This window comes from Corythoichthys intestinalis, chromosome 16 (genome assembly GCF_030265065.1).
Source record: "Corythoichthys intestinalis isolate RoL2023-P3 chromosome 16, ASM3026506v1, whole genome shotgun sequence".
NCBI classification, from domain to species: domain Eukaryota; kingdom Metazoa; phylum Chordata; class Actinopteri; order Syngnathiformes; family Syngnathidae; genus Corythoichthys; species Corythoichthys intestinalis.
Genome location: NC_080410.1, coordinates 15811146 through 15836900, shown reverse-complemented (window position 1 = coordinate 15836900; position 25755 = coordinate 15811146). Strand labels below are relative to the sequence as shown.

The following is a 25755-nucleotide window of genomic DNA, read 5'->3' as shown; positions in this document are numbered from 1 at the left end:
TTCCAACGATGCTCAATTGGTACCAAGGGGCCCAAAGAGTGCCAAGAAAATATTCCCCACACCATTACACCACCACCACCACCAGCCTGAACCATTGATACAAGGCAGGATGGATCCATGCTTTCATGTTGTTGACGCCAAATTCTGACCCTACCATCCGAATGTCGCAGCAGAAATTGAGGCTCATCAGACCAGGCAACAATTTTCCAATCTTCTATTGTCCAATTTCGATGAGCTTGTGCAAATTGTAGCCTCAGTTTCCTGTTCTTAGCTGACAGGAGTGGCACCCGACGTGGTCTTCTGCTGCTGTAGCCCATCTGCCTCAAAGTTCGACGTACCGTGCGTTCAGAGATGCTTTTCTGCCTACCTTGGTTGTAACGGGTGGTTATTTGAGTCACTGTTGCCTTTCTATCAGCTCGAACCAGTCTGGCCATTCTTGTCTGACCTCTGGCATCAACAAGGCATTTCCGCCCACAGAACTGCCGCTCAGTGGATATTTTTTCTTTTTCGGACCATTCTCTGTAAACCCTAGAGATGGTTGTGCGTGAAAATCCCAGTAGATCAGCAGTTTCTGAAATACTCAGACCAGCCCTTCTGGCAACAACAACCATGCCACGTTCAAAGTCACTCAAATCACCTTTCTTCCCCATACTGATGCTCGGTTTGAACTGGAGGAGATTATCTTAAACCATGTCTACATGCCTAAATGCACTGAGTTGCCGCCAGGTGATTGGCTGACTAGAAATTAAGTGTTAACGAGCAGTTGGACAGGTGTATAAAGTGGCCGGTGAGTGTAGGTATCACACGCTGCCAGTATCTGCACTCAGAAAAAAAAAAAGACTGTGCATAGGAGAGCAAAGGATGGTCAAAAAGTTATACTTGTGGTCAATATTCAGCAACAAATATTAGGAACCCGTAGGACGTGTCACACTATGTGCCGTGGCAAGCAGAATTTGACACGCCAGACTTCCTGCGACGGAGTTGTGAGGCGTCCGAGATGTCAGATCGGCAGTCGGTGGATATGTCACACGACTTGAGGCGTCGGGGACCTTACCCCACATCCACATTCCTCCACAATGTATCTGTTGGGCCAAAACTGGGCTGAAATTCTGTAGTCTGAGCTGGGCATTATTGCGGACAGACATTTTATTAGTGCTGGTACTACTTCAGCCCAATAAATGCGAGTATCCTCGCCTTCCTTTTCCATTACATCATTAATACTCCATATCACATTCGCCTGTGTCTATCAGTGTGTTTGTATGTGTCAGTTTAACTGACGTCACAAAATGGCAATGTTGTAAGCAGTGTCATTCTTTGAGTTTTAAAGATTATTATCGCCATTATGAAAAGTCTTGGAAATGTGCAATTTGCGTACTTTAAATACCTTGAGCAAGCATTTTTCAAATGAAATTCATACTATAGGTGTTGTCTGCCCCTTTAAGATTTGAAATTTGAATTGTTCACAATGGAAAAGACGGTCTTGAAATAAACTGGAGGTCAACCAGGCGCTGAGAAAACGAGTTAGTTCAACTTTGGTTAGACTCTGCAAATTGGTATGAAGTTTCATTATTTGAGCAAAAATTGGTTCAATGGAATTCTATTGATGGACCTCCATGAACCAGAAAAAAACCTGCGAACAGAAAAAAAGCATGTCAAAACAACAAAACTGATGGTGGTCATTCACAACACACTTACCACAACCTTAATGTTCACGCAAGGTCACAGTTTTGAGACGCCTTTTTATCAAACTGAATGGTCAAGTGTCTCAAAACATTTCAGCGCGGGTGTACGACTGACCTACTCTAATCTTGGGTCAAATCCATTTCAACTGGGATAGCTGACACTGAGTGATCATGTTTCACTGCCATTGATGGGGATAGATCTCCAATCCAATTTTGACTCCTCGTCAAAATGGATTACACGTCTATCCCTGTCGAATGCAGCCAATGAGTTAAGGGGGGCTCTCTCAGTACCAACATGAATAGTCAAAGTAAATAAACAAAAATTCAAAGCATGTTTCTTTATAGTAGTGTCAACCTACTAACCTGAGCTTAAATTAATCAACAGTTGACTTTGCTCAAGCAGAGCGAAATGTGACAAATGAGTAAATGCTTCTCTTTTGATAAGGGGTTGCACCAATGCATTTCAGTTGAACATAAATCCTCGCAAAGATCTTTTCCACATTATTGTGCTGAATTCTTCAGCAATATTAACAGCATCAACACTGGTGTGCACTCGTGTGTTCTACACACATTCACACATTTATATACATACATCATTCTTTACCACAGTGATGTCTATCCCAATGATAAAGAGGGAACAGGATAGGCCGGGCCCACGATGGCTCTAAATTCTGTGTGCAATCACCATTAAAGCCCAGCTTAAAAAACAAATAAACGAACACATTTATGTCCTAAGTTTTGAACAAGGATCGCTGCCTAAAATGAAAGCACACAATATGCTGCTTCTATCTGCAAATATCATACATGTAATATTGTATTACATAAATGTGTCGATACTTGATTTGAGCTTGAAAAAGAGAATCTAACACAATTCAAGGGAAACTTAACAAAGACCTATAACTAAATTGTCCCCTTTTTTATATCACCATACATCTACACCTACGGCAAATGATCAATTTCTCAAACACTTTATTGAAAATTAGAAAAAGCCTTAACATAATCCATCTATGGATTGGTAAACTATTGTAAGATGAGCGTAAAATAAAGAGGTTGAAGTACATCACTTAAGATGAGTAATACTTATGTCTTAACTATACTTTGCACATTTTTGTCCATGTATTTTTTTTTTTATGTTTATTTCTTAAATTGCTGTAAAACTTTTTGAAAGTTACATCCTGTCTGTCTGTTTACTGTACAAAGTGAAAAGAGGTTTTGAATATACTATTTACAGTAAAAGCTTAACATACTAATGCCGACTGAGATGCCATCTCCAAAGTGGTTCTTTCATACATATTTTCATGTCGTTTCCAATAATCCTACTTGCTTCTCGGATAATGCTTGATCTGAAAATGTGCACATATAAAAATTCCAGAGATCCGAGTCTATTTATTTGTAGTTATGGTTGTATGGGAGGTGTTCTGATTTAAGGCTAACTCTATCAATCTCACGATCACATTGTTACCTATGAATTTATGAATAGTAATCAGCAAGTCTGGGAAAAAAAAAACAAAAAACGCTGTTATCGTTAAATTGTGACTTGCATCATCACTCGCGCAACACACACACACACCTATAACAGTGGTGCATTTAGATGAGGTTATAAGATAGATGTCAGCGCTCTGCACACTTCAGCAGCTCCAATCTTGGCTGAGCACTCCTGTGCAATCTCTTGCAGCCCTTGAACTTCTGACACCGCCAGCTAATTGAAGATCAAACCTTTAAATAGCTAATAGAGGCTTTTTTTCATTTGATTTTTTTTTTCCAATTCCGAACCGTTAGATGATGAGTCATTAGCAGACAGCTCCTGTGAAGGGAAGGGGGTGTGATGGGATGATAAGGCATGTCTACTGAGTGCCTGAACCTACACCAGGTAAAGGTCCTGTGCAATAATGAGGCTTTGACAGCTTAAAAAAAAAAAAAAAGAGCAAAAGAAAACTATCTACATCAGTCTAAGCTGATACCTCAGCGGCTTTTCTCAAAGAGACATACGCATCTGCTCAACATATTATGACTATCATTGTCACAGGGCAACATTCTCCCCTCTTGCACAAAGTTCAATTTGCCTCCCAGACCACGGACACGATAGATGTTGTCATATGTGACACGAGTAAGAGGCCAAACAGGTGGTGACTATTACCATGTAACCTGAATCAAAAAGAAGCTAAGTAGAAGGCCGCCGTGCTGTGAAGTGGGCCACTCCAAGACAGTGTGGGACATCCTGAATAGAACTGGCATACAGGTTCATAAAATCATTTTTTACGAAGTTATAAAACTCTGCAGCATCTTGTATCTAAACCACTGCCAGGCAGCATCTCTAGCCGCCTGTAAATTTTTTACTGCAGTTTTGGCGCACGAACGTGAAAAGAACACCAAGTATTGGCGCCGCTGCATGACCATGTGAACAGGAGGACACTTCCATTGGAGACCATTAAGGCACATCCTTTTCTTTCAGCATCTGCAGCTCTCAGGCTCGGACTAAAAACACGCAACAAGTCTATATGCACTTGATTTGAAACATCTCAAAACGTCAATAAAGTATGAGTCTTTGAGATTTCTTAAGGAGAAAATATCGTGTACGGTACTCATATGAAGTAAAATATCCCACAACTAAAGAGTTCAGTCTTTCTGGCTTAAAGGTTGAACAACCAGCCAGTACAAAAACAGGGATGGAGTATCACACCAACTGAACTTAAAAAAAAAAACTAAAAAAAAAAAATTATAAGCAGTGTTATTACAATCAGTTTTGTTATTCACAATGTTAATATTACTGTTGATTTTATACCCTGTTTTTTTCTTTCTAGAAGAATATCTTATGTCATTCATGATTGTATTTCTCATAGCAAACAAATCTTTTGGTGTCGGGGAGGACGGGGCAAAGGGAATGGAGGAAAACAATAGCGGAGTGGGACAAGTTCAGGATGGAGAGATGAAACGATTTCTCCAGAGAGAACGGGAGGGAGAAGTCATCCGTGTTGCCACTCTGGCACTGCGACAATGTCTTCTTTCCGAGACGACACAGGCCCAGATGGGCCACTCGCTTCGCTCTCCAATCTCGCAGTCTTCTCTCGTAAGCGCTCAGCGGGAGCTCACAGGCGGCCGTCAAGTCTCACCAGGATCACGCGTCCAATATCAAATTAAGATGAGCGATAATGGCCGAGTGCGTTGAATGCGGCTTCACTGGTGGGTGAAATGCCAGGCTTTAGTTGAGTGCATTTTCCAGGTGCACAGGGCCATGTTAATTGACTGGACATAAAAGTAGAGTAGCTTTGGCCATTTGTAAAGTGGGGGTCACGTCCCCCCACCACAACAAGGTGTCCTGATTTTTTTGTTTTTACCAAGGTTTGCTTGCAAAATATAGATTTTTCTATGAATCAAGTTTGCATTCTACTTCTGACACCGCATCAGGCTCTCACCCAGCTTACCTTGAATTCCAGTCTTAGTATGGGATAGAGATGCAGTGTGTGGACAGTGTCTTTAAAAACATCCCTGATCTCCTGACACTATGCACCTCTATTCCATTCCTAATGTCAAATCCAGTCCTGATCTCTCACACGTCTGACTCAATGCTGGAAAGTTTCTCGTAGACATGGCCGTTGCTTCCATTGAAGGGTCGCGGTGGGCCAACCCCTAGCATGGAGCCGTGGTGGTTCAGCCCACCCAGACTGAGCTCTTTCGGGAACCGGGGGGACACATTCGACATAACCCCGGCCGAGGCAGAAGTTGGCAGATAAGATGTCGTGCTCAGCTGGCTCCTGAAGTCACTTCGGCTGTTTTTGGCAACCTGTTGCTGCTGCTGTTGCTTTTTCATATAATACTGTTTTGCCCCGTGCATGAGACACTGGTCATCATCAAACGTGGGTATAAAGGGGTTCTGGTTTACCCGGTCGGGATAAAGAGATTTGGATAAAGAGAAAGCTGCCCCGCCTCCACCTTCCATCAAAGACCTATCCCTGTCTCTCATGTCTCGCTCTCCTACAGAGCGACGATGGAGGCCCTCACCTCCTCTGAACAGGCCACCGAATCGGCCCTCACCTCCATAAAAAGAAGTGTCCCTGTCTCTTTCCCTTTCTCTCTCAGAGCCCCCGTGACGCTCAAATATGTGTGCAAAGGGACTGGCGCCCTCCATGTAGCGCTCCTTCTCCTTCAAGCTAACACTTCTGGGAGGTGGCAGCATTCCTCCTATACCCGGACCGCTCATTCCCCCAACTCCTCCCATACCGCCCATCATGCTCCCCATGCCGCCCGACTCATCCTTCTGAAGGTCGACAAAGGCGTCATACGAATGTTGCCGCCTGAGTGGCTTTCCAAATCCTCCACCTTTCCTCCTCTGCTGGGCTTGCGATTGCGGTTGGGGGATTGCGCCCATACCACCTCCTCCCCCGCCTTTTCCTCCACCGATCTGTTCCAAAAGGTGGTTGTTGTCCTCGCTGATATCGTAGAGGTTGCCTGTCTTTTTACATCCCTCGCAACGCATACAGGTTGCAGAGCTAGGGCGGCTGCTTCCGCCGCCCCCTGATGACCCGCAGCTCATACCACCGCCGTATCCACCGCCGCCCCCTCCTCCGTGCATGGACATCTGCTTCACTCCTCCACCAGACCGACAGTTCCTGCACTCCCACTCTCCTCCTGCCAATCCAGATCCTCCGCCACCTTTTGAGTCAGACTTTTTGGGTTTGCTCTTGAGGAAGTCCTCCACCGGAACCAGAGAAGTGCAAGTTGGTACTCCACTATCTCTATTTCCAGGGCCCTCAGTCAGATCCACATGTTCCCACTGAGGGACACCCTCCTTTGGACGGAACTGGTCCAAGTAAAAGTCCCGAACACTCTCTTTTTCTCTGAAGAGATAGTTTGTATCATTATTTCCTCCTCCGCCTCCTCGCTTACGGTCTGATGGCAATAGTGGTGGTGAGGCAGAACGATGGTTGTGATAGTGATGGTGGCTGATATGGTAAGGTTTTCTCCTGTAGCCAAGCTCAATCTCATCCAGCTCACGTCTAGACTTGGCAGAGGCCGGCCTCTTTTTCAGGCTATCGCGGTACTGTTTGCGCTTCTTTGCGTTGCCTTCCAGGTTCCCGTAGGTTACAGTGTGTGTGGAGATATCAGAGACATCCGATCGTATATTTCCATCCTCATCTCCTCTGCCGCCACAATAAGTAGGCCCAGGGATGTAGGTTGAACTTGAGGCACCTCCCTTGAATGAAAACTTGCCATACAAGTCAGGCAGGCCACTCTTAAAGCCCTGGCCTGAGGGTGGGGTCTGTCCAGACAGAAGATCAAACTTGCTCATGTTTCTGTGGGTCAATGCTGAGCAGGGTTGGGTGGTGAAAATAGGCGGCACCCCTCCTCCAAGGCTGTCGCAGTCAAACATGCCACCTTCCAGGGAACTGGCACTTCCCAAACTATGTGGCCTGTTTGGAGGTGGTCCACTGAGCCCAAGTGAGGAACCATGATGATGCAAGTAATGATCCTGGTACAGATTACTGTCCTTCATGTGGACGTTACCAAACGTCCTTTCCACCTCACTAATGTAGTCACTGAACATGTTATCTTCCGGTAAGTAAGGTTGCTTGCAGTCCGAGTGACCCGCCAGGCTGCGTCTGTGTTCCGAGATGTCGTAAACAGAAGATTCGCGTCGAATGAAGTCCAGAGCGCTGTGTGGTGAGCCGTTGACCCCGGAGGCCATGTTTTTGGCGGTGCGCAAGAGGCGCAAGATATTGGAATGAGTGTTGTTCATGGTGGCTGATGGAGAGTTCAAAGCTGAGCTGCTTTTCTCTTCAATCTGTACGCCGTGAATGCAGCTGTAAATGCCCTGTGTGGGGAAAAGGGAGACAGAAGCAGCATTAAAAGGTGAACATTATAGAAATTTGGGAAATAAAAACGTAACAAACAGAATTCTTATGTCACCTCCAAGATAACAGATCGTGATGAACTGTATATTTAAAATCTATTTCCAAGCGCCCTTCCAAAAATATGTAAAAATGCAGCTTTTTTTTTCATTTGAAAAATAATGTGGCTGTGTTTTAGGTATCAAACATTTAAAGCTCATTGCCATCCGTGACGTTACCAGACAATCTGTTTGACTAATTACTAATATAATCCAACCTTCAATATATCAGGTAATATGTCAAACCCATGGCTTTGCATTTGATAACGACCACTCCATGGAAACGTTTTGATAAATAACGTACTTTTCGGACTATGAACTACTTTACGCTACTTTGTTTTTCTGTAAAATTTGGCGGGTGCGACTTATAGAAAATTATGGTAACAACCATAGGGACATTACACCTTAGCCATTGGATGACTGAAACATTCGATACAGTGGGGCAAATAAGTATTTAGTCAACCACCAATTGTGCAAGTTCTCCTACTTGAAAAGATTAGAGAGGCCTGTAATTGTCAACATGGGTAAACCTCAACTATGAGAGACAGAATGTGGAAAAAAACAGAAAATCACATTGTTTGATTTTTCAAGAAATTATTTCCAAATTAGAGTGAAAAATAAGTATTTGGTCACCAACAAACAAGCAAGATTTCTGGCTGTCAAAGAGGTCGAACTTCTTCTAACGAGGTCTACGTGGCTCCACTCGTTACCTGTGTTTTAACTCATTATCGATATAAAAGACACATGTCCACAACCTCAGTCAGTCACACTCCAAACTCCACTATGGCTAAGACCAAAGAGCTGTCGAAGGACACCAGAGACAAAATTGTGGACCAGCAGCAGGCTGGGATGACTGAATTTGCAATAGGTAAAACGCTTGGTGCAAAGAAATCGACTGTGGGAGCACTTACAAGACCACTGATAATCTCCCTCGATCTGGGGCTCCATGCAAGATCTCACCCCGTGGCGTCAAAATGATAACAAGAACGGTGAGCAAAAATCACAGAAACGCACAGGGGGACCTAGTGAATGACCTACAGAGAGCTGGGACCACAGTAACAAAGGCTACTATCAGTAACACAATGCAACGCCAGGGACTCAAATCCTGCACTGCCAGACGTGTCCCCCTGCTGAAGAAAGTACACGTCCAGGCCCGTCTGCGGTTCACTAGAGAGCATTTGGATGATCCAGAAGAGGACTGGGAGAATGTGTTATGGTCAGATGAAACCAAAATAGAACTTTTTGGTAGAAACACAGGTTCTCCTGTTTGGAGGAGAAAGAATACTGAATTGCATCTGAAGAACACCATACCCACTGTGAAGCATGGGGGTGAAAACATCATGCTTTTGGGCTGTTTTTCTGCAAAGGGACCAGGACGACTGATCTGTGTAAAGGAAAGAATGAATGGGGCCATGTATCGAGAGATTTTGAGCGAAAATCTCCTTCCATCAGCAAGGGCATTGAAGATGAGACGTGGCTGGGTCTTTCAGCATGACAATGATCCCAAACACACTGCCAGGGCAACAAAGGAGTGGCTTCGTAGAAGCATTTCAAGGTCCTGGAGTGGCCTAGCCAGTCTCCAGATCTCAACCCCATAGAAAATCTGTGGAGGGAGTTGAAAGTCCGTGTTGCCCAACGGCAGCCCCAAAACATCACAGCTCTAGAGGAGATCTGAATAGAGGAATGGGCCAAAATACCAGCAACAGTGTGTGAAAAGCTTGTGAAAAGTACAGAAAACGTTTGGCTTCCGTTATTGCCAACAAAGGGTACATAACAAAATATTGAGATGAACTTTTGGTACTGACCAAATACTTATTTTCCACCATGATTTGCAAATAAATTCTTTAAAAATCAGACAATGTGATTTTCTGTTTTTTTTCTCCTACATTCTGTCTCTCATGGTTGAGGTTCACCCATGCTGACAATTACAGGCCTCTCTAATATTTTCAAGTGGGAGAACTTGCACAATTAGTGGTTGACTAAATACTTATTTGCCCCACTATAATAGACCAGTTGCCGTTGGCTTTCTGGACAAAATAGTGCATACTTGACAGCATACTGTATTTATAAGCAATTTTCCTAGTACCAACCCCGGTATATGCAAGATGACATGGACTTGTGCATGTGAGGATGATGGAAATGCAGAAAGGAAATTGCAGTGAGAGAGTGGGTGATTAATAAAGGCAAAGAAGGGGTAAAAATCCCCTAGGCCCAACAAGTCAATACATTTCATCAAGGTCATTAGAAATTCGTTAGAACAATTTCTAGTAAAATATGCCACCAAATTCCCTTCAATATCAGTAGACACAAAACTACAACCATGCAAAGATAAACACCTAGCTGAAAAAACTGTAAACAATTACAGTGAAAAAAGATAAAATGCTTCATCTGAATCTGGTGATGTACGATACAATATACCAATATAAGGGGATATATAGGAGAGCAAAGCAGGCATGACAGATGGGACAGTTAAGGCACAGATCAATTGCACATAATGATTTTAGTCAGTATCCCTCAATGAACGCAAATAAGAATGGAGGTAAACGGATTCTGTCCAATGTAAAGACTATACATCACTTGCAGATTTCACAACTCTTTAGAGGTTAAAGGTCAGGTAGCTGTCCAAAGCTCCACCTTTTGTGCTGTCAAACTCTAAATCCTTTCTATCCACTTTTATGATTTCTGTGCTGCTCGTTGTGGATGTACATTTTTGCTTGCTAATTTGGACATTGCATAAAAAACAGCAAAAGTATTTCCTCTCCATTTCTTTCTTTTTCTAAATGACAATGACCGTGACAATGAATGTTAAAAAGGAACTAACCTGAAAACGCCCAAAAATTAATAGGAAGTGACCAAAAATCTACCCGTGGGAGAGCAATTCCTCCTGATTTGACACTTTCTAGTTTTATGCATTATTTTATTGAACGATGGCAAAATCATACAAGTATAAACATTTGGCATCCGGTGCTTTACTGTCATCTAAACTGATGAAAATTTATGTAGCTCATCCAGGATATTGTATCATAAAATCTACCTGACATTAGCGATGGGGTTACTGTTGCACTGATACCGTTTTTTGGCCCCGATACCTGACTGTGCAGTATCGGCCGATACCGATACCATTCTGATACATCCCCCGTTTGGAAAAAAAATACTTGCATGTGAAATCATTGCTATCATTGCTTTGTCAGGCTGCTGCTTACCTTTGTGAAACTGGAAAAAGACTAATACAAAGTGAATCCAGTAGAATTTTTTATTGCATACCTGGTATGTGTGACAAATAATAATAGTAATTTAATAATAATTGATCACAGCATCCTGTCTCTCTATCATACACCTCTCCTCATACGCATTTTATATTTATTTAGATTTTATAGTTTATACTTGCAAGTCACTTTTGAGATTTTAACTTATCCTGCACTGTAAAGGGAGACACTCCACAATTTTATTGTACAACTGTATAATGAGAATAAAGGGCTATTCTATGGAGGTGCACTTGCACTTGCTTACACGAAGAAGAGCGCACTTACGTGGCAGAAGAAGACGCGCAGATACGAAGATTCAGAGCGAGTGAGCGAGCTAGCGAGAAAGGAAAACACAGCTGCGAGCCTACGTGCATTTTTGATGCTTGTAAAATATCTACAGAGGCAACTCCTGTATGTATCGTCTTTTGTATTGTTGTTGTTGTTGTGTGTTTCCACTCGCTATCGGACACTTAAAGCCAGTGGTGTAGTTGTTTGGATGATCATTTAGGAGTTTAGCTCGCGGTATACTCCCAAATGATAATGCAGGACATCGGTATGATTTTTTGACTTTATTTTGCCGTTGATCCTAACGTCATCACTTGAAGAAAGAAACTAAACATAGAAATAAAACAATCAACTTCATCCTCAGGAACAAACATGTTCGCAACAACGCATTTCCGTGATGATTAGCAGCTAATACAGTTATGACATTCACAAACGGTTAGCATGAGTCTGCACATCATCCAAACAACCACGCAACCGGCTTTGAGTGGCCGATCGTGAGTGGAAACAAACAGCAACAATACAAAAGACTATATATACACAGGCGTTGCTTGTGTAGCTAGCATCCGAGCGAGTGAGGGAGCTACTGAGAGGAAAACACAGCTTCAAGCTTATGTGCATTTTTGATGCTTGTAAAATATCCAGAGGCGGATCATCTAATCATCGCGGATTTGCGGTGTTGCGAACATGTTTGTTACCGAGGACGAAGTTGTTTGTTTCATTTCTATTTTTAGTTTCATTCTTTAAAGTATAACGTTAGGATCAATGGTAAAATAAAGTCAAAAAATTATACCGGTGTCCTGCATCGTCATTTGCGAGTTTAGCTCGCCGTATAGCCAGGACTGAGCCGTAGCGTCTTGGTTTGGACACTACAGCTGCTTTCAAGTGATGCCAGTAAATGGTATCGGCGCCCTATTTGTTGGTACTCGCCGATACCACCATTTCGGGCCGGATCGGCGCCACCTGCCGATACTGGTATCGGTATCGGTGCAACATTACTTTTAACATTTCTAGGGTTAAAATGATGATGCAATGACAAGACCGAACATCCTCTGAGCTTTGTTCCCATTGCCCCCTTATCATTTGATATTAAAATGACATGTAAAACACACTTGATTTGCTCAAATTTTAATATTCCGTGTTCACAAAGCACAGGTGTCACATGCTCAAAATGTAATGCATTGATTGTCCAAGAGGTGATCAAATTAGCGATGGACTATATCACTGCAAAGCTGAAATTTATCAATTTGAATTTAAATGGTGAGACTTGAATGTGAACAATATATTGTTAGTTGTTAATTAGCAGTAGCTAGTTTGCTTAGTTTGATTGTTTTCACTACAAGCCGTGCAATCCATTTGATCTGGGAAAGATGGCAGCAAATGAACAAAATTTGTGAATACTGCTTTTGTATTGTATTCCTTTAGATTGGACAGGTGGAATTTTTTTTTCTTTAGGTGGAATATTGTTAACATAAACTTTAATACCATTTTGTAAAAAAAAAAAAAAAAAAAACATTTTCTGTCTGACATTACTTTTGACTCGACAGAACATAAAATGTCATCTGCTAACATGTAATTTCCTATTTTTTCAGAGCAGTTCTTTTTATGATTGCAACATTATAATGTCTATGGGAGCAGACATGATCTGAGACCCATTTTGTTTTGTGTAATGTTCGCTGATTGCTCTCGTTTGACACAAATTACCTCCATCTCTGCTGCAATGAGGCAAGATAAATGAAAGTCGCATGTCCACACGCAGAGACAGCTCATTTAGTATGTAAAAATATTCAGAGGGAAAATAATTCATTGAGCAGTCTCCAGTAAAACAGAAAACAGCTGATCGAAACAGGGTAAATTAGAGTTTATTATCTTTGTAGACGCTTAAGCCAAAGCTCGTTGTCTCCTTTCTATTCACTTGACCGTTTTCGTTCTCCTTTCTTACTATCTTCTGTCTTCTTTGCTTCTGCTTTTCTAATTTCACAGCTCAATCCAATAACGTTTATTGTTATTGCTACAATTAACATTTGAGCTTGGGCGTGTAAAAATGACTCATCAGTCACACTTGGTGGGAGTCACGTGACTTCATGGTTGGTTAGTCTTCCTTCTTTTGGAGCCATTTGATAGCTTTGTTGGCCCGTTCCCGCAGGCGACCTGTTCCTCTTACCCTAACCTGCACCATTGCCGCAAATTAATTAAAAATATTGATTAAAAGCCCCCTAATGAATTTAGAACAATAAATATATTCAGAAGTGGTAATTGCTCCTTTTTCCCCTATCGTCACTTTCATTTGCACAGAGCGGGACACAGGCACTACCAAATTATGATCTGCTGCTTGTCGTCACTTTATATGTACTTGTACACAGGGAGCAGCTAGTTATTTGTTGATTTCCTGCCTCTCTGTACCAGCTTAATCACTTATAGATTTTACTATGATCCCTTAGAGAAAGAAAGGCCACTGTTATTGCTATTTGCTGAGCCTACCCAAATAATGAGCTACTGTGATGCAAGGCCGCCAGAAATGTGTTATATTTTTTGGAAGACCAGCTGCTGCCTATGAAGCCTGTGACTTCTATTATTTGATTTTACAGTATTAAGTTTTTACCAGTTCGCAACCCCGTGTGACTGTTGACTATTTTTGTGAATAAATGCTTTGTCACTCTTGGCCAGCCATACTGTAGACTTCACTATAAGTTGACGAGACAGCTCCTACAGACATTGCATCACGGCTTCCTGTAAGGTGCGGCGCCAGGCAGCGCTTTGTGGAAAAAACACACACACTGCGTTCTAACGCCAGATTTAGGTGGAAACAATACAAAAGTTTTAGTGCATACAAGCCAGCAGGAGTTCCTCAAAAGTTATTTGGTCGAGGTTTAAAGGTGACTATTATATAAAATAACACGATGCATGCACTTTGAAACGATTAAAAAAATATGAAATGAATGGAAAAAAATTAGTGTAACTTTAGCTTGAAATATTTACATAAAACGAATGTTAGCTGCCCGTTTTATTTGCTTTTAACTAATAATCTAGACTTTTACGTTCATTTTAGTGTCGTCAAACGATTAAAAAACTTTAATCTAATTAATCATATGTCAACTGTGTGATTAATCATGATTAATCACATTTCCCTTGGGATAAATAAAGTTGCTCTTCAGGAAAAAAAAAATCTAGGAAAATACTATAATTGACTTAAAATTTGTTTTAAGATGAAATGTATGATGTGTGAATGAATTAATACTTAACCAAATAGTTTTAAAATTTTATTTAACAGCTCAGCTCGTATAAAATAATAAATAAAATAAATTGTATGATACAGCAAAGAGCTTTAACAGATTAAAGTGCCTCAGACTAACAATGTGGCTCAAGTACCGTTTGGCATATTACCCAAAATTAACTGCCAATTTAAAGAGCAGACAAGCCCAATACAGTAACAATAGCTAATGTTTCAAAAAATGTGTAAACAACTTGTCTGTTAAATTGAACATTTCACACAAATAAATGCAGCATTTGCAGTTTTACACTAAATGGCCTGAAAGCTGTGTGAGATATAAAAAAAATAAATTGTCAATTTCCATACACTTAACTGAAAAACATTACACTAAACTGTGTGTAAAGGTGTTTAGAAACACTTCTTAAGTTAGCCTGTCATACTCTATTTTTTTTTTTTTTAACCAACTGCTCAGGCAAACTAGCTTGTTGACATTTTCATATAACAGAGCAGACCTTTTCTTTTGAACAATGTGCCCTGTCAAAGAAAACAGTCTCTCGCAAGGAACGGTTGTGGCAGGTGTGACCAGATACTTTTTTTTTTGCATGGGCCAGCTTACTGTGGGCACCACTGTGCGCAGACAGCCACTGTAGTGGACATGTGTCCATGCTGGCACTGCCTTGTACCTGTCTAGTGGTTTGTCGTTGTTGTTTGTTGTCATTGGATTTTCAACCCCCTAGTCTTCGACTATGTTAATGGGTCGACACTCTACAGTCTCTGTCTACCCATGTAGCGATAGCAGTAGTCAACCTACTTGTTGTCTTTTGTTGACAAGTCCGAGTCCGCACTCTGCCAGTGTAGCTTGATGACTGCGGCTTGTTTCCCGCAGTGTTAACGTCATTGCTAACACTAGCTGTGCCCGAAGGTGGTACTTTAGGTTGGTTCATTACATCAGTATGTGCACACAACTTTGGTTTATCCAGATTTCCATTAGGCAGCTTTTTAAAACGGAATTTGGGCATCATCCTCACTCATCGTGGCTGGCTGCATTGTGTCCTGCATTGCCGCACGGAGAATGTAAACATCAGCGTGTGGGACTACGGGAGGCAGTTGTGGCCAAACTTAGTGTGAGCAGTAAATTTTTTTTTTTAAATGCGTTAATATTTCCAGATTAATCATGGTCTTAACGTATTATTGTTGACAGGCCTAGTTCATATCTATTGAAATTCCAGAATTTCCACATTTATTTATAAGAATTGTTGGATTTTGGATGTTGGATTTTGTATCCATACACAATAACGGAACTTTACATTCAAATAATGAGGTAATTTTCGACTAACTGCCCGTTTTTGAAAAAAAAAAAAAAAAAAAAGACATTGCTGCGTCCATACAAAAAAAATTTGGCTTGACGTGATTTATTTTATGTAACATTTTAATCTAAAAACAACAAGGGCCAGATAGCCAGCAAAAGGTGCTGATGCAATTCAACGTAAATAAGTCGCGATTGCAAGTAGAAAATTTTGCTTTTTTTGAGTAAAATTAAGATGATTCCTGCATGCTGTTCTCAAGTTTGAAGTTTCTGAGTGATTTATTAGCTATTGAACACTTATGTCAAAACAACAACAAAAAAATTGCTCTTTCAGACAAAAACCTATATGATATGTTAAATATTGCTATTGATCCTGAAAATATAGGTATTATCTCTGCATTTGGAGATTCATGTGCATCCAGTGTAAAATCTGAGAATTTTAGAGCCATTTTAAGTTTTGTTTTTTAATCAGGATTTTATTAGGGAACGACTGCCTTTTTTTATCCTGCTGCTCATGGAGACTCATATATGCCTAGGGAGGTGCTTATTTTGGTTTTTTAGGTTGCCAGCGGCTTTGGTTTTGAAAATATTTGAATTTTAAGTTCTTGAAAATATGGAGTGACTCCGCACTGAAATTCCCGTCAACTGATAGTGAAGTCTATGGTAGCACCATGCCTTGCAATCATGTGTTGCGAGGTTTATCGAGGCACTGACTTTAAAGTATTAACAGTAATTTGTGACACGAGAAACAGAATTCGACCTACTACAGTAGTTGTATTAACACTGGCAGCCATTGACGGCGATATAAGTCCAATTCATTTGAACTGGGAAGGCTAGCAGCGAATTTAAACAATCACTTTCATCCCTCCCTCTTCAATTGGAATGGATGTCTACTACAGTCAAACATATTTAAATTCGCAGCAGAAGGATGATAAGAGCCACACGGTTGGACGTCTATCGTCGTCAGTGAAACTGAAACAGTTAATTTAATCATACAAAAGGGAAAAAAATATAAGACAGGAGGATTTCTTTTCTGCTGCTGCTCTCTCACAACAGAATCGCGCGACCCCGTGTTACCATTGCAGCATATCAACTGGATAAAGCGAGCAGTCGCTTGTGGCCCTGTGGCGTAAATTAGCCACGTGCGTTTTAGCCTGTGGCACTTCACCTCCAGAGGCACGCGCAGTGAATTACACAGGAGCCATGTCAAAACAATTGGAATGCAAATCAAACACCTCGGGTGACATTGCTCTCCTGGGTCCACCTTCTACAGTTGTGAGGCGTTTTTTTTCCTGAGTGATGTATTGATTCTGTTTGAATAGTTTGTAAATATTTACTTGACTGAAACCACAGTAGTCTTTGTATCAAGACAAACAAAAAAACTTTTGTATCTACATCATCCATAAAAATCTTCCGCTGTGAATTTTATTACCGTATTTTTCGGACTATAGGTCGCACCTGAGTATAAGTCACATTTCTGGCAATTTTTTAATTTACCGAAACAAAGAAAAAATATGATATGTTAAAGTAATAATGATAAAAATGGTGAAAAGCAGGCTAAATCTGTTAAAGGGCTCCACGGATAGAAAGACTTGTAGTTTTTAAAAGATAAACGTTGTTATGAGTTAAAATAATTTGATATTGAAACCCCTCTTGATGTTTTTGTTTTTATACAATTTGTAAAATTAATTTAACTAGTAGGTCGGCATTGTTGTTGACGTCGCAGGGCGGTGACGTCACAAAGCTGCCGGGCTTCCAGAGTATGACTTTAGCGACATGTCATTTGTTCAACCCTTTCAATTCGAGCCTGAGAGGAACAATAATGAGCATGACGGCACTGTCGACATTTCACAAAATGAGCAGTAAAGCAAAATGAACAGGAAAGACGGGATGAGACGAGACGAGAGTGGGAAAATGAGCCAAAGTGCCAAAATGCGCTACACCAGTGAAACGTCCTAAAAGAGGCAAACTTGACATCCAAAGTACTACCGTGCACTTTCAGCTTGTTTTTTGAGATCCATACAGACAGAACATAATAAAGACGCCTTAAGAAAATACTTAAACACAGTAATATCAAATAAGAGTAGTTTAAATATACTATGTGACTAATGTGGTCAACAGATCAACAATCTGCTTTAAAGAGAATTATAATACTAAGGGGCTGTGAGATATCAATAGAACCGTTATGTGACAAGATAACAAATATTAATAAAAGTTAAATAAAAAAATAAATCACATTCATGAGCAATTATCGAAAAGAGATCGAAAATTACGAACATTTCCGAAAGTATTCCGGAAACAGCCAAATGGGGCTTTGACGTCACAGCAAGGAAAAAAAAGGTCGAGGCAGGTGCCATCGTTGTTTATCGACGAGAGAGATGCGTTCGTTTTTTATCAAAAAAAAAAAAAAAAATTTGCTAAAATGGTTCAATCCTGTCATGCTATGTGGTGTACAAATAGCCATTTGTCGCAATGTAGTACCCATGAGTTCCCGAACGCGAGAAAAAGAGCTGGACTACGCAGACAATGAGTAAAGTTTAGAGTAATTTTGCAGACTCAGCCTCCGGCACGGTTTTGTGTGGTGCGCATTTTACACCTGAAAGCTATTAGAACTATGGACAAATAAAATCAGGTTTTGCTAAGAAATTGCTACTGAAAGCAGATGCGGTGTCCACCTTACACGCGCAGCCACCGAAATGTCCCGAGATACCAAGAAAGGATGATGACTGGCACTGATGAGACCACCCCACCACCCCAGGGTAGGCTAAGCAAAGGAGAGGAGCAGCCAAGCTCGAAATGCCCAGACTGAGTACTTTTTTATAATAAAAAACATAATGCATTGGATATAGGACTGGACACATGTATAAATTATCGCTCGTAAAATATATATCCAACAAATCCTCTAATCCCATTCATATTTGTGTCTGTTGGCAGAGCGAAACCCTATGATAGCACAATAAATGATAATTATTCTATACATTACTTTATTTTGCGGTCACGGTGTATCAGTTTCACATAAAGGAATGCAAAACAAACCATTCGGTGTTTCCCACACGATCTGTTGCCGGTGTTTCATCAGTGCGATTGCTCCCCTCAATGATCGTTTCATTAGACTGCATTGGCTTTCGTTTGGGCTCAAATTGATAACCCAAAACACCAAAGAAAGGTTCATAACTCTCCTCGTCACCATTAGAAGAACGTTCGTTACGTCGGATTCGTCGCTACAACTAGAAACAAAATTGTCCGCCATCATCGCCGCCATTCACTACAAAGCACTGAGTGTTTCCTAGTTGTGATGTCACGCACACAGTATGCTAGATTTCCGGGATCTCGGGCGCCGGTCGTTTTAGCTTGACAATCGATCCAAATTTCAGTCATTTTCTTTGTGTTGCGATGTGTGTAATTACACGAAGTGGCATGAGATGAATCCAAAAGGCATGCGTTTATGGATAAATGATGGAATATTAGCATTTCCCCAGGTGTTGTAAAACACTTTAAAGCTACCACAATAAAACACAATGCTTAAAAGTATGAGAAGGAAACACATGCTAAAAGTATTTTGATGCAATGAAAAGGTAATAAAAAGATTCAATTAAAAACACAAATAGTAATTACTCGTCGCTTTTAAACGATGTGCACATGTGTTGGATGTCTCGCTGCGTAGAAGGAATTGCAGTAGGCACGGCACTGTTTGTCTAGTGACAGTGACAAACTACGTCATCACCCCGAGCGTCCATTGCGCGGATAAAGCATGGCACCCTCCGTAGGTCAAAACATGTGGCAAAATAATATAGGCAATTAGGGTTGTTCCGATTATGTTTTTTTGCTCCCGATTCGATCCCGATCGTTTTAGTTAAAGTATCTACCGATCCCATTGCTTTTTTTTTTGCTCCCGATTCAATTCCAATCATTCCCGATAATTTTTCCCGATCATATACATTTTGGCAATGCATTAAGAAAAAAATGAATAAAACTCGAATGAATATATACATTCAAGATACAGTACATAAGTACTATATTTGTTTATTATGACAATAAATCCTCAAGATGGCATTTACATTATTAACATTCTTTCTGTGGGAGGGATCCACGGATAGAAAGACTTGTAATTCTTAAAGGATAAATGTGACTTCGTATATTGTGACTAAATATTGCCATCTAGTGTATTTGTTGAGCTTTCAGTAAATGATACAGTAGCCATTTAACTGTTCTGCCCAAATGCATGACGGGAAGTGCAACCATGACTGTGCGTAGTGGTACCAATTGATATATCTTCTCTGCGTTGGGAAATAACATAGGGTGTTAAGAAAAAGATCAATTACTACCTTTCTTCCCCACATTGCTTCCCACGATATTTCTAATCGTAGGGAGAGCGATTGTAAGGCTTTAGCCAATTAAAAAAGGCTCCAAAGGCTGCCAAAATTCACTCTACTCATTTTACGCTGCCTTTTAGCTCTACATATAGGTAAAACAGCACCATTTCAGATTGAGCGCGACAATGCGTGAGTGGGTCGTGCAGCGCATGCGTTGATTGCGTTAAATGCTTTAACGTGATTAATTTTTTAAAAAATTAATTACCGCCGTTAACGCGATAAATTTGACTACCATACTTTAAACCAAAACTAAAGACTCTGGAAGAGTGTAAGACATTTTGTCTGTAACGTTAATACAATTAGAAAACGATTTAATTATAAAATATATATATTTAAAAAAGGCATGTCCGATATTTTTTTGCCGATTCCGATACTTTGAAAATGACGTGATCGGACCCGATCGATTGGGACGCCGATCGATCGGGACATCTTTAATAATAATGTGTTATTAATTTAACATATAAGTCGCTCCAGAGTATAAGTCGTACCCCCAACCAAACTATGAAAAAAACTGCGACTTATAGTCCAAAAAATACAGTATATGTCACAGGCCCAGGTAAACTATGAAAAAAAGTGTGACTTTTAGTCCAGAAAATACAGCAGTTTGTCATTAGTAGTTGTCCAATCCACTTGGACTGAGAGGGCAGGCAACCATTTTAATTGGATTGGACGTCTCTTGCCGTCAATGGCTACTAGTAATAAACTCGTTTAATTTAAAGCGAAACCGAAATCGCGAGACTCGGAGTCACGATTGTGTGTCTTGGTGTGAGACGATAGAATTGTAACACACTTTCAAGTTCAGTTCAAACCTAATGTTTTTCAGTTGGTAACCCACAACTCCCTGCCTGCATTGAAAAAGCGAAAGCGAAAATAACAATTTCATTTAGTTGCAGCTTTTTCATTGGTTGTCCAACAACTACCTCCAATGTCAATGACTTTTGAACGTCATTTATTATTTCATCAAGATTAAGGCTCGGTCTATATTAGGATGGATAATGTGCCTGTGACACGAAAAAGCATGTTTATTTCATAATACATTTGGTATTTTATGCTCCTGAATGAAATGAATGTGCACAAATAAAGTGTGAGCTGCTAGCGCCCCAAAAATCTTTGTAGAGGAGAGATGGACTTTGGGGTTTTCCTGTGGAATACTGTTCCTTAAAAATGAAGAATCTCACCCTGCTGACGGAAAAGACCAAGCCAGGACGACCCGAACAGACACCCATGAAGCAGAAACGCAGCTGCCAGTAGAACCAGTGTTCGCAGATGAACGTGATAAGCGACAGAGCCATGGCGGCCCCCAGCATGTAGAAAACTCCTGCCATGTTGTCCACATCCAGCTGGCTGGACATCACTTCATTCTTCTCGTGGTGGCAGATCCCTGTCAGCCACAGTGACTCCAGCTCCTCCATTTCACCTGAATGTTATAGAATGAAAAAGAAAGGAAATAAGGGTCGATGAGGACGAGAAAACGTAGCTAAAGTTGAAAGATCAGCAACAATAACGAGGGAAAGAGCTTATGATCAAACAATCAGCTTGGGCCACAGTGATGACAAGAGGAGTGTTTTATAATTCAAGAGGGACTGTGTATTTTTTTTTTGTTTTTAAGTGGCAAGCAGAAGGGATGTGATGCAACAACATGATGCCTGTTAGAGGACACCAGGAAAGGAGAGAATGATGCAACAGTAGACGAGAGGAAAGAAGATAATAGGAATATTTTCTTGGTCTGAACTGGTGCAAATATTCACACCCACTCTTCATTCAAAAACCTTTCTGGATGAGATTTTCCAATTATATAGAAAATAATGTTTTGTTTTTGGGTTCTAAAAAGGATTGAGATATTGCAATAACAAGCAAACAAAAAGGGGTCAGAAAACCCTTTCAGTAAAATTCAATATTATTAATAAGTGGCTACATTTTGAGTTAAATAACTGATATTTCCTGGACTGATATCTTTGAATTGGGTTTTTATTTTTTTTTTTAACTGTGAAATGTCAATTCATGCTTCATCATATGCTGATAATTACATACAGTTAGTACCCAGCATTCAATGACTATGATTTTTATGATTTCACCCACATCTAATTACCACTTTCAAAACCTTGGGTAACATTTATTTTTTATTCCAAATAAGTTATCATGACACGTGCTATTTTTACGATACCAGTGTTGTTTTAGGCAGCGCTTTTAGTTTTCATCATAGTCTTAGTCTTTTAGACGATATCACTTACTCGTCTTAGTCATATTTTGGTCATCTCAAAATGTGCTTGTTTTGTCTAGTTTTTGTTGATAAAACTCAAGACTAATTTTGCCTACTTTTAGACGTTTGCGATATTTTGTCTAAAAATTTTTTTTAAAAAATTTACTCCCCCCCCCCCCCCCCCCCAAAAAAACCTTTCCAACTATTTTGAATGAACATTGACAGACAAGCACATATTGTAGCACATTTTGTGTCTATCGAAAAGGACAATGCCAACTTGGTGATAATACATACTTAGCAGGAAAACAGTACATTATTTTCAATGACTAATACCCACCTGGACGCCACGAACTGTGAGTAAAAAAAAGTTGTCCGAGAGTTCAAGAGGACACTCGCCAGTAGCATTAGCCTAATGCTATGCTAACGCTACAAGTTACATTTAGTGTGTGATGATCACTCAGCACAGACGTTTAAAGGCTCAGGGAACATTGCTTATTCTCTCTGGCCAAGAAAACAAATCTTAATGTATGTGCAAGCTTGAATGGAGACTGGAGATGACACGCTGGTGAATTGTGAAGACGCAGGACGTCAACACAACCAGACACTGCTACGATGCAGGCTAACTTTTCATAAAATGTCAAACATTGTGGACATGACATGACGGAAACTATTGCGCATTTTCGTCTCGCTCTTGTCTCGTCAGACGAAAACTGGCATTCGTCTCGCCATCTTTTAGTCTCCCAAAACATGTTTTTTAGGTCGTGATCGTCTCGTCATCAGCTTGAAAAAGTGCTCGTTGACAAAATATTTTTGTAGTCATCTTCGTTGATGAAAAAAACACTGTACTATACAATACTAGATTTTTTTTTTTTTTAAACATACATACAGAGTCTGATGGAACATTGGTATTTTGTCACACATACACTAGTAATGTGGTTTGCACTATTGACTAAAGTATATGTCTATATCTTTTATTTGATTTATTACCTTTATTAATTCCTTTTTTGTTTTTCTAACCCCAAGGTTCACCAGTTATACAGACCTACAGAACTGCCCCTCTGTTCTAAATTTGGGCATCACTTGGTCACAAACAACCCTGTTCTTTGGTCTTGCATGACGTGCACATATAGCCATGAATTCGCACCAATATCTATACTTACTGTATATATACTGTAAATGGAACTTTGTGTGTGTGTGTGTTTGCCTGGCACGGCCAGACTGTTCTCCCTGTATTTTTCAAACACTGTGCGGGGCCGTTTACATGGTGACTCGCCGAGAATACGAACAATTTCAAATTTGCATTTGCATTTGCGTCTCCATTTGAACAATGTCACAATTCTGCATGAAAACAATGTGGTATTCATGCCAGGCCCTGGTAGGCAGTGCAGATTTACAGGGCGACAGAGAATGATGCACTTTGATCCCACCAAGCTCCCTCAGCCCAGAAAAAAATATGCCCGCCCATTCGAAGCAATGTCATTTTTCTTTTGTTCAAAAAGGCACAAAAATTGAAACGTTCAACATATTTAATTTAAAAATATTATTAAAACAGTACATTAAAGCCAACATTCCGCCATATTTGCTGTTTTTAATGTTGAGCAGCACCGCTGCGCACGCCCAATGAGACGTGTACGAGTGCTGACGTTAACTCCGTGGTCTCGCGCCGCAGGAGCCTTTGATATGCATGCCGAGGAGGCCTACCTCAACCCCCCGCAATCGGATTCTTCCACTTTGGAGGTAGGATTAAGAATTTTTCATCTTCGTCTTCCGTCTTCGCCGACACCATATGCATGCGAGGCGAGTCTGCAACTCAGTCATTGAGTCTTTGTGTCGCAGAGTCGCCATGTAAACTGCCCCTGAGAATAGTCTGGGACCCAGCCCATTAATGGCCTCTCGAGCACGGACAAAATCAACCGTGCAATCAGATTCATTTATTTGCGTGACATGTTCTTAACAAGCAACGTCACTCTTGCGCGTCGGAAGTCGTCTCCACAACAACACAGATGGCGAATAGGAGAGCCGAGAATATGCTCCAACCCACGATAAAATCAGTTTTAAATTACCAAAAACACATCGACACGAGTCATTGACAACAGTCTCTCTCGCGCTAGCCATATTGAATAAACTCAGCTCTCCTCGTATGTTTACTTCCGCGCGCAAGTCCCTCGTCTTGCCCTCGTCGCTTTACTAACGTCACGTCTGCCCGTCGCTGATTGGCCCACTCCGCTGTCTGTTTGCTGTGGCTTGCTTCGCCCTGGAAATTGTATCCGCTGAATGGTGGCCCGACTCAATAGCGCAATGTGTGTGTGGGTTCATTCCCTATAAACTCTGAAAAGACTTAGTGGATGATGATGAAATTTTACACAGTACTTTGTTTCTAGGAGTGTTCTTAGATGGGGTTGATCCCTGTAGGCCTCCATTTAGTGAGGAAAATTCATTCGAAAGTCCAAAAATTAGCATAGAAAATCCTGGCATAGCATAGAAAATCCATAGAAAAATTGTGGAGGAGACAGCGCCTTTTTTGGGGCAAAGACGCATCTCTTGCCATTGCATTGTCAAAGTTGGCTTTCAAACTTCACGGTTTCATGTACAAATTTAAATATGCTGTGATGATAAGTTGGGGCTTTGAGTACTCTACAACAAGACACTGGATTTTTTCTCTTTAAAAAGAGTACAATTTTCCAGAATATTAATAGGCTTTCACTTCGGCTGGATATTCATACTTAGCGACTTATGTATTATTTGTTACGCCTGCAATGGTTCATGGGCAGTTGTTGCAAACATGACTGAAAGAGGTGGTTGCCATTGTTAAGTACTGGTCTTTTCTGTTCAATAAAGGTGCTGTCTTTTGGAGTCATGCAGTGTATGGGTACAAGAGCACCAAGTGTGAAACATAAAAACAGTCTCTCCTTCTTCTCCGTGGCGCAGCGCTCGCAATAATTCTGTGCACAGTGATAGAGAAGCAATTGCGCATTAACCCCTTTATGGTGTCTAAGGAAAATATGTTTTATCTGCCATTCGGTTGTATTGCGTCCAGGTTACAAAAATCTGGGCAACGCCGGGCCATACTGCTAGTGCAACATAAATTAACTAATTGGCTTCAATAGTCATTTAATCCATTTGAAGTGGGAGGGCTAGCAGCGAATTAAGGAATGTTCATTCTTTGCCTCCCTCCCAGTTTGAGTGGATTGGACGCCTACTACTGATAAAATAGTTGTGAATTCGACTGCCTGCAATTTAAAAGCCATTTGAACACTTGTATCTACATGACAAGAACATGGAGGAGAAACAGCTTCTTTGATGTCAGTTTTGAGAGAAAAGATACTTTGGGGCATTCTGCTCTCTTTCAATTAATTCTATTACAATACCAAAAACGATAATGATTCATAGCCCAGAAGCACCAATACTATTAAAAAAAGGACATTTAATAAACGTAAATGTGTGACAGCTTCACTCTCCTAATAATTTTATGTCATAGCAATTGAGCAGGTCAATGAGGGTTGGTGACTTTATTACTAGTCTTGCCCAAGAACACATTAAGAACAAGACTTGCCAGAGACAAAAAGTTACAG

At 40.7% G+C, this 25755-nt stretch overlaps 1 protein-coding gene across 7 annotated transcripts in view; it reads right to left on the bottom strand.

Moving 5' to 3' along the window:
- Positions 1–292: 292 nt before the first annotated feature.
- Positions 293–25755, bottom strand: part of LOC130931850 (glutamate receptor ionotropic, NMDA 2B-like) — a 419867-nt gene continuing 394404 nt past the window's right edge. For all 7 annotated transcript variants that reach the window (XM_057860982.1, XM_057860986.1, XM_057860980.1 and 4 more), the window contains exons 16-17: positions 21162–21400; positions 293–7491 (exon numbers count right to left, since the gene is read on the bottom strand). In XM_057860982.1, coding sequence (XP_057716965.1) covers positions 5230–7491; positions 21162–21400 — 2501 coding nt within the window. In that variant the 3' untranslated portion in view covers positions 293–5229. The remainder of the gene's footprint in view (positions 7492–21161; positions 21401–25755) is intronic.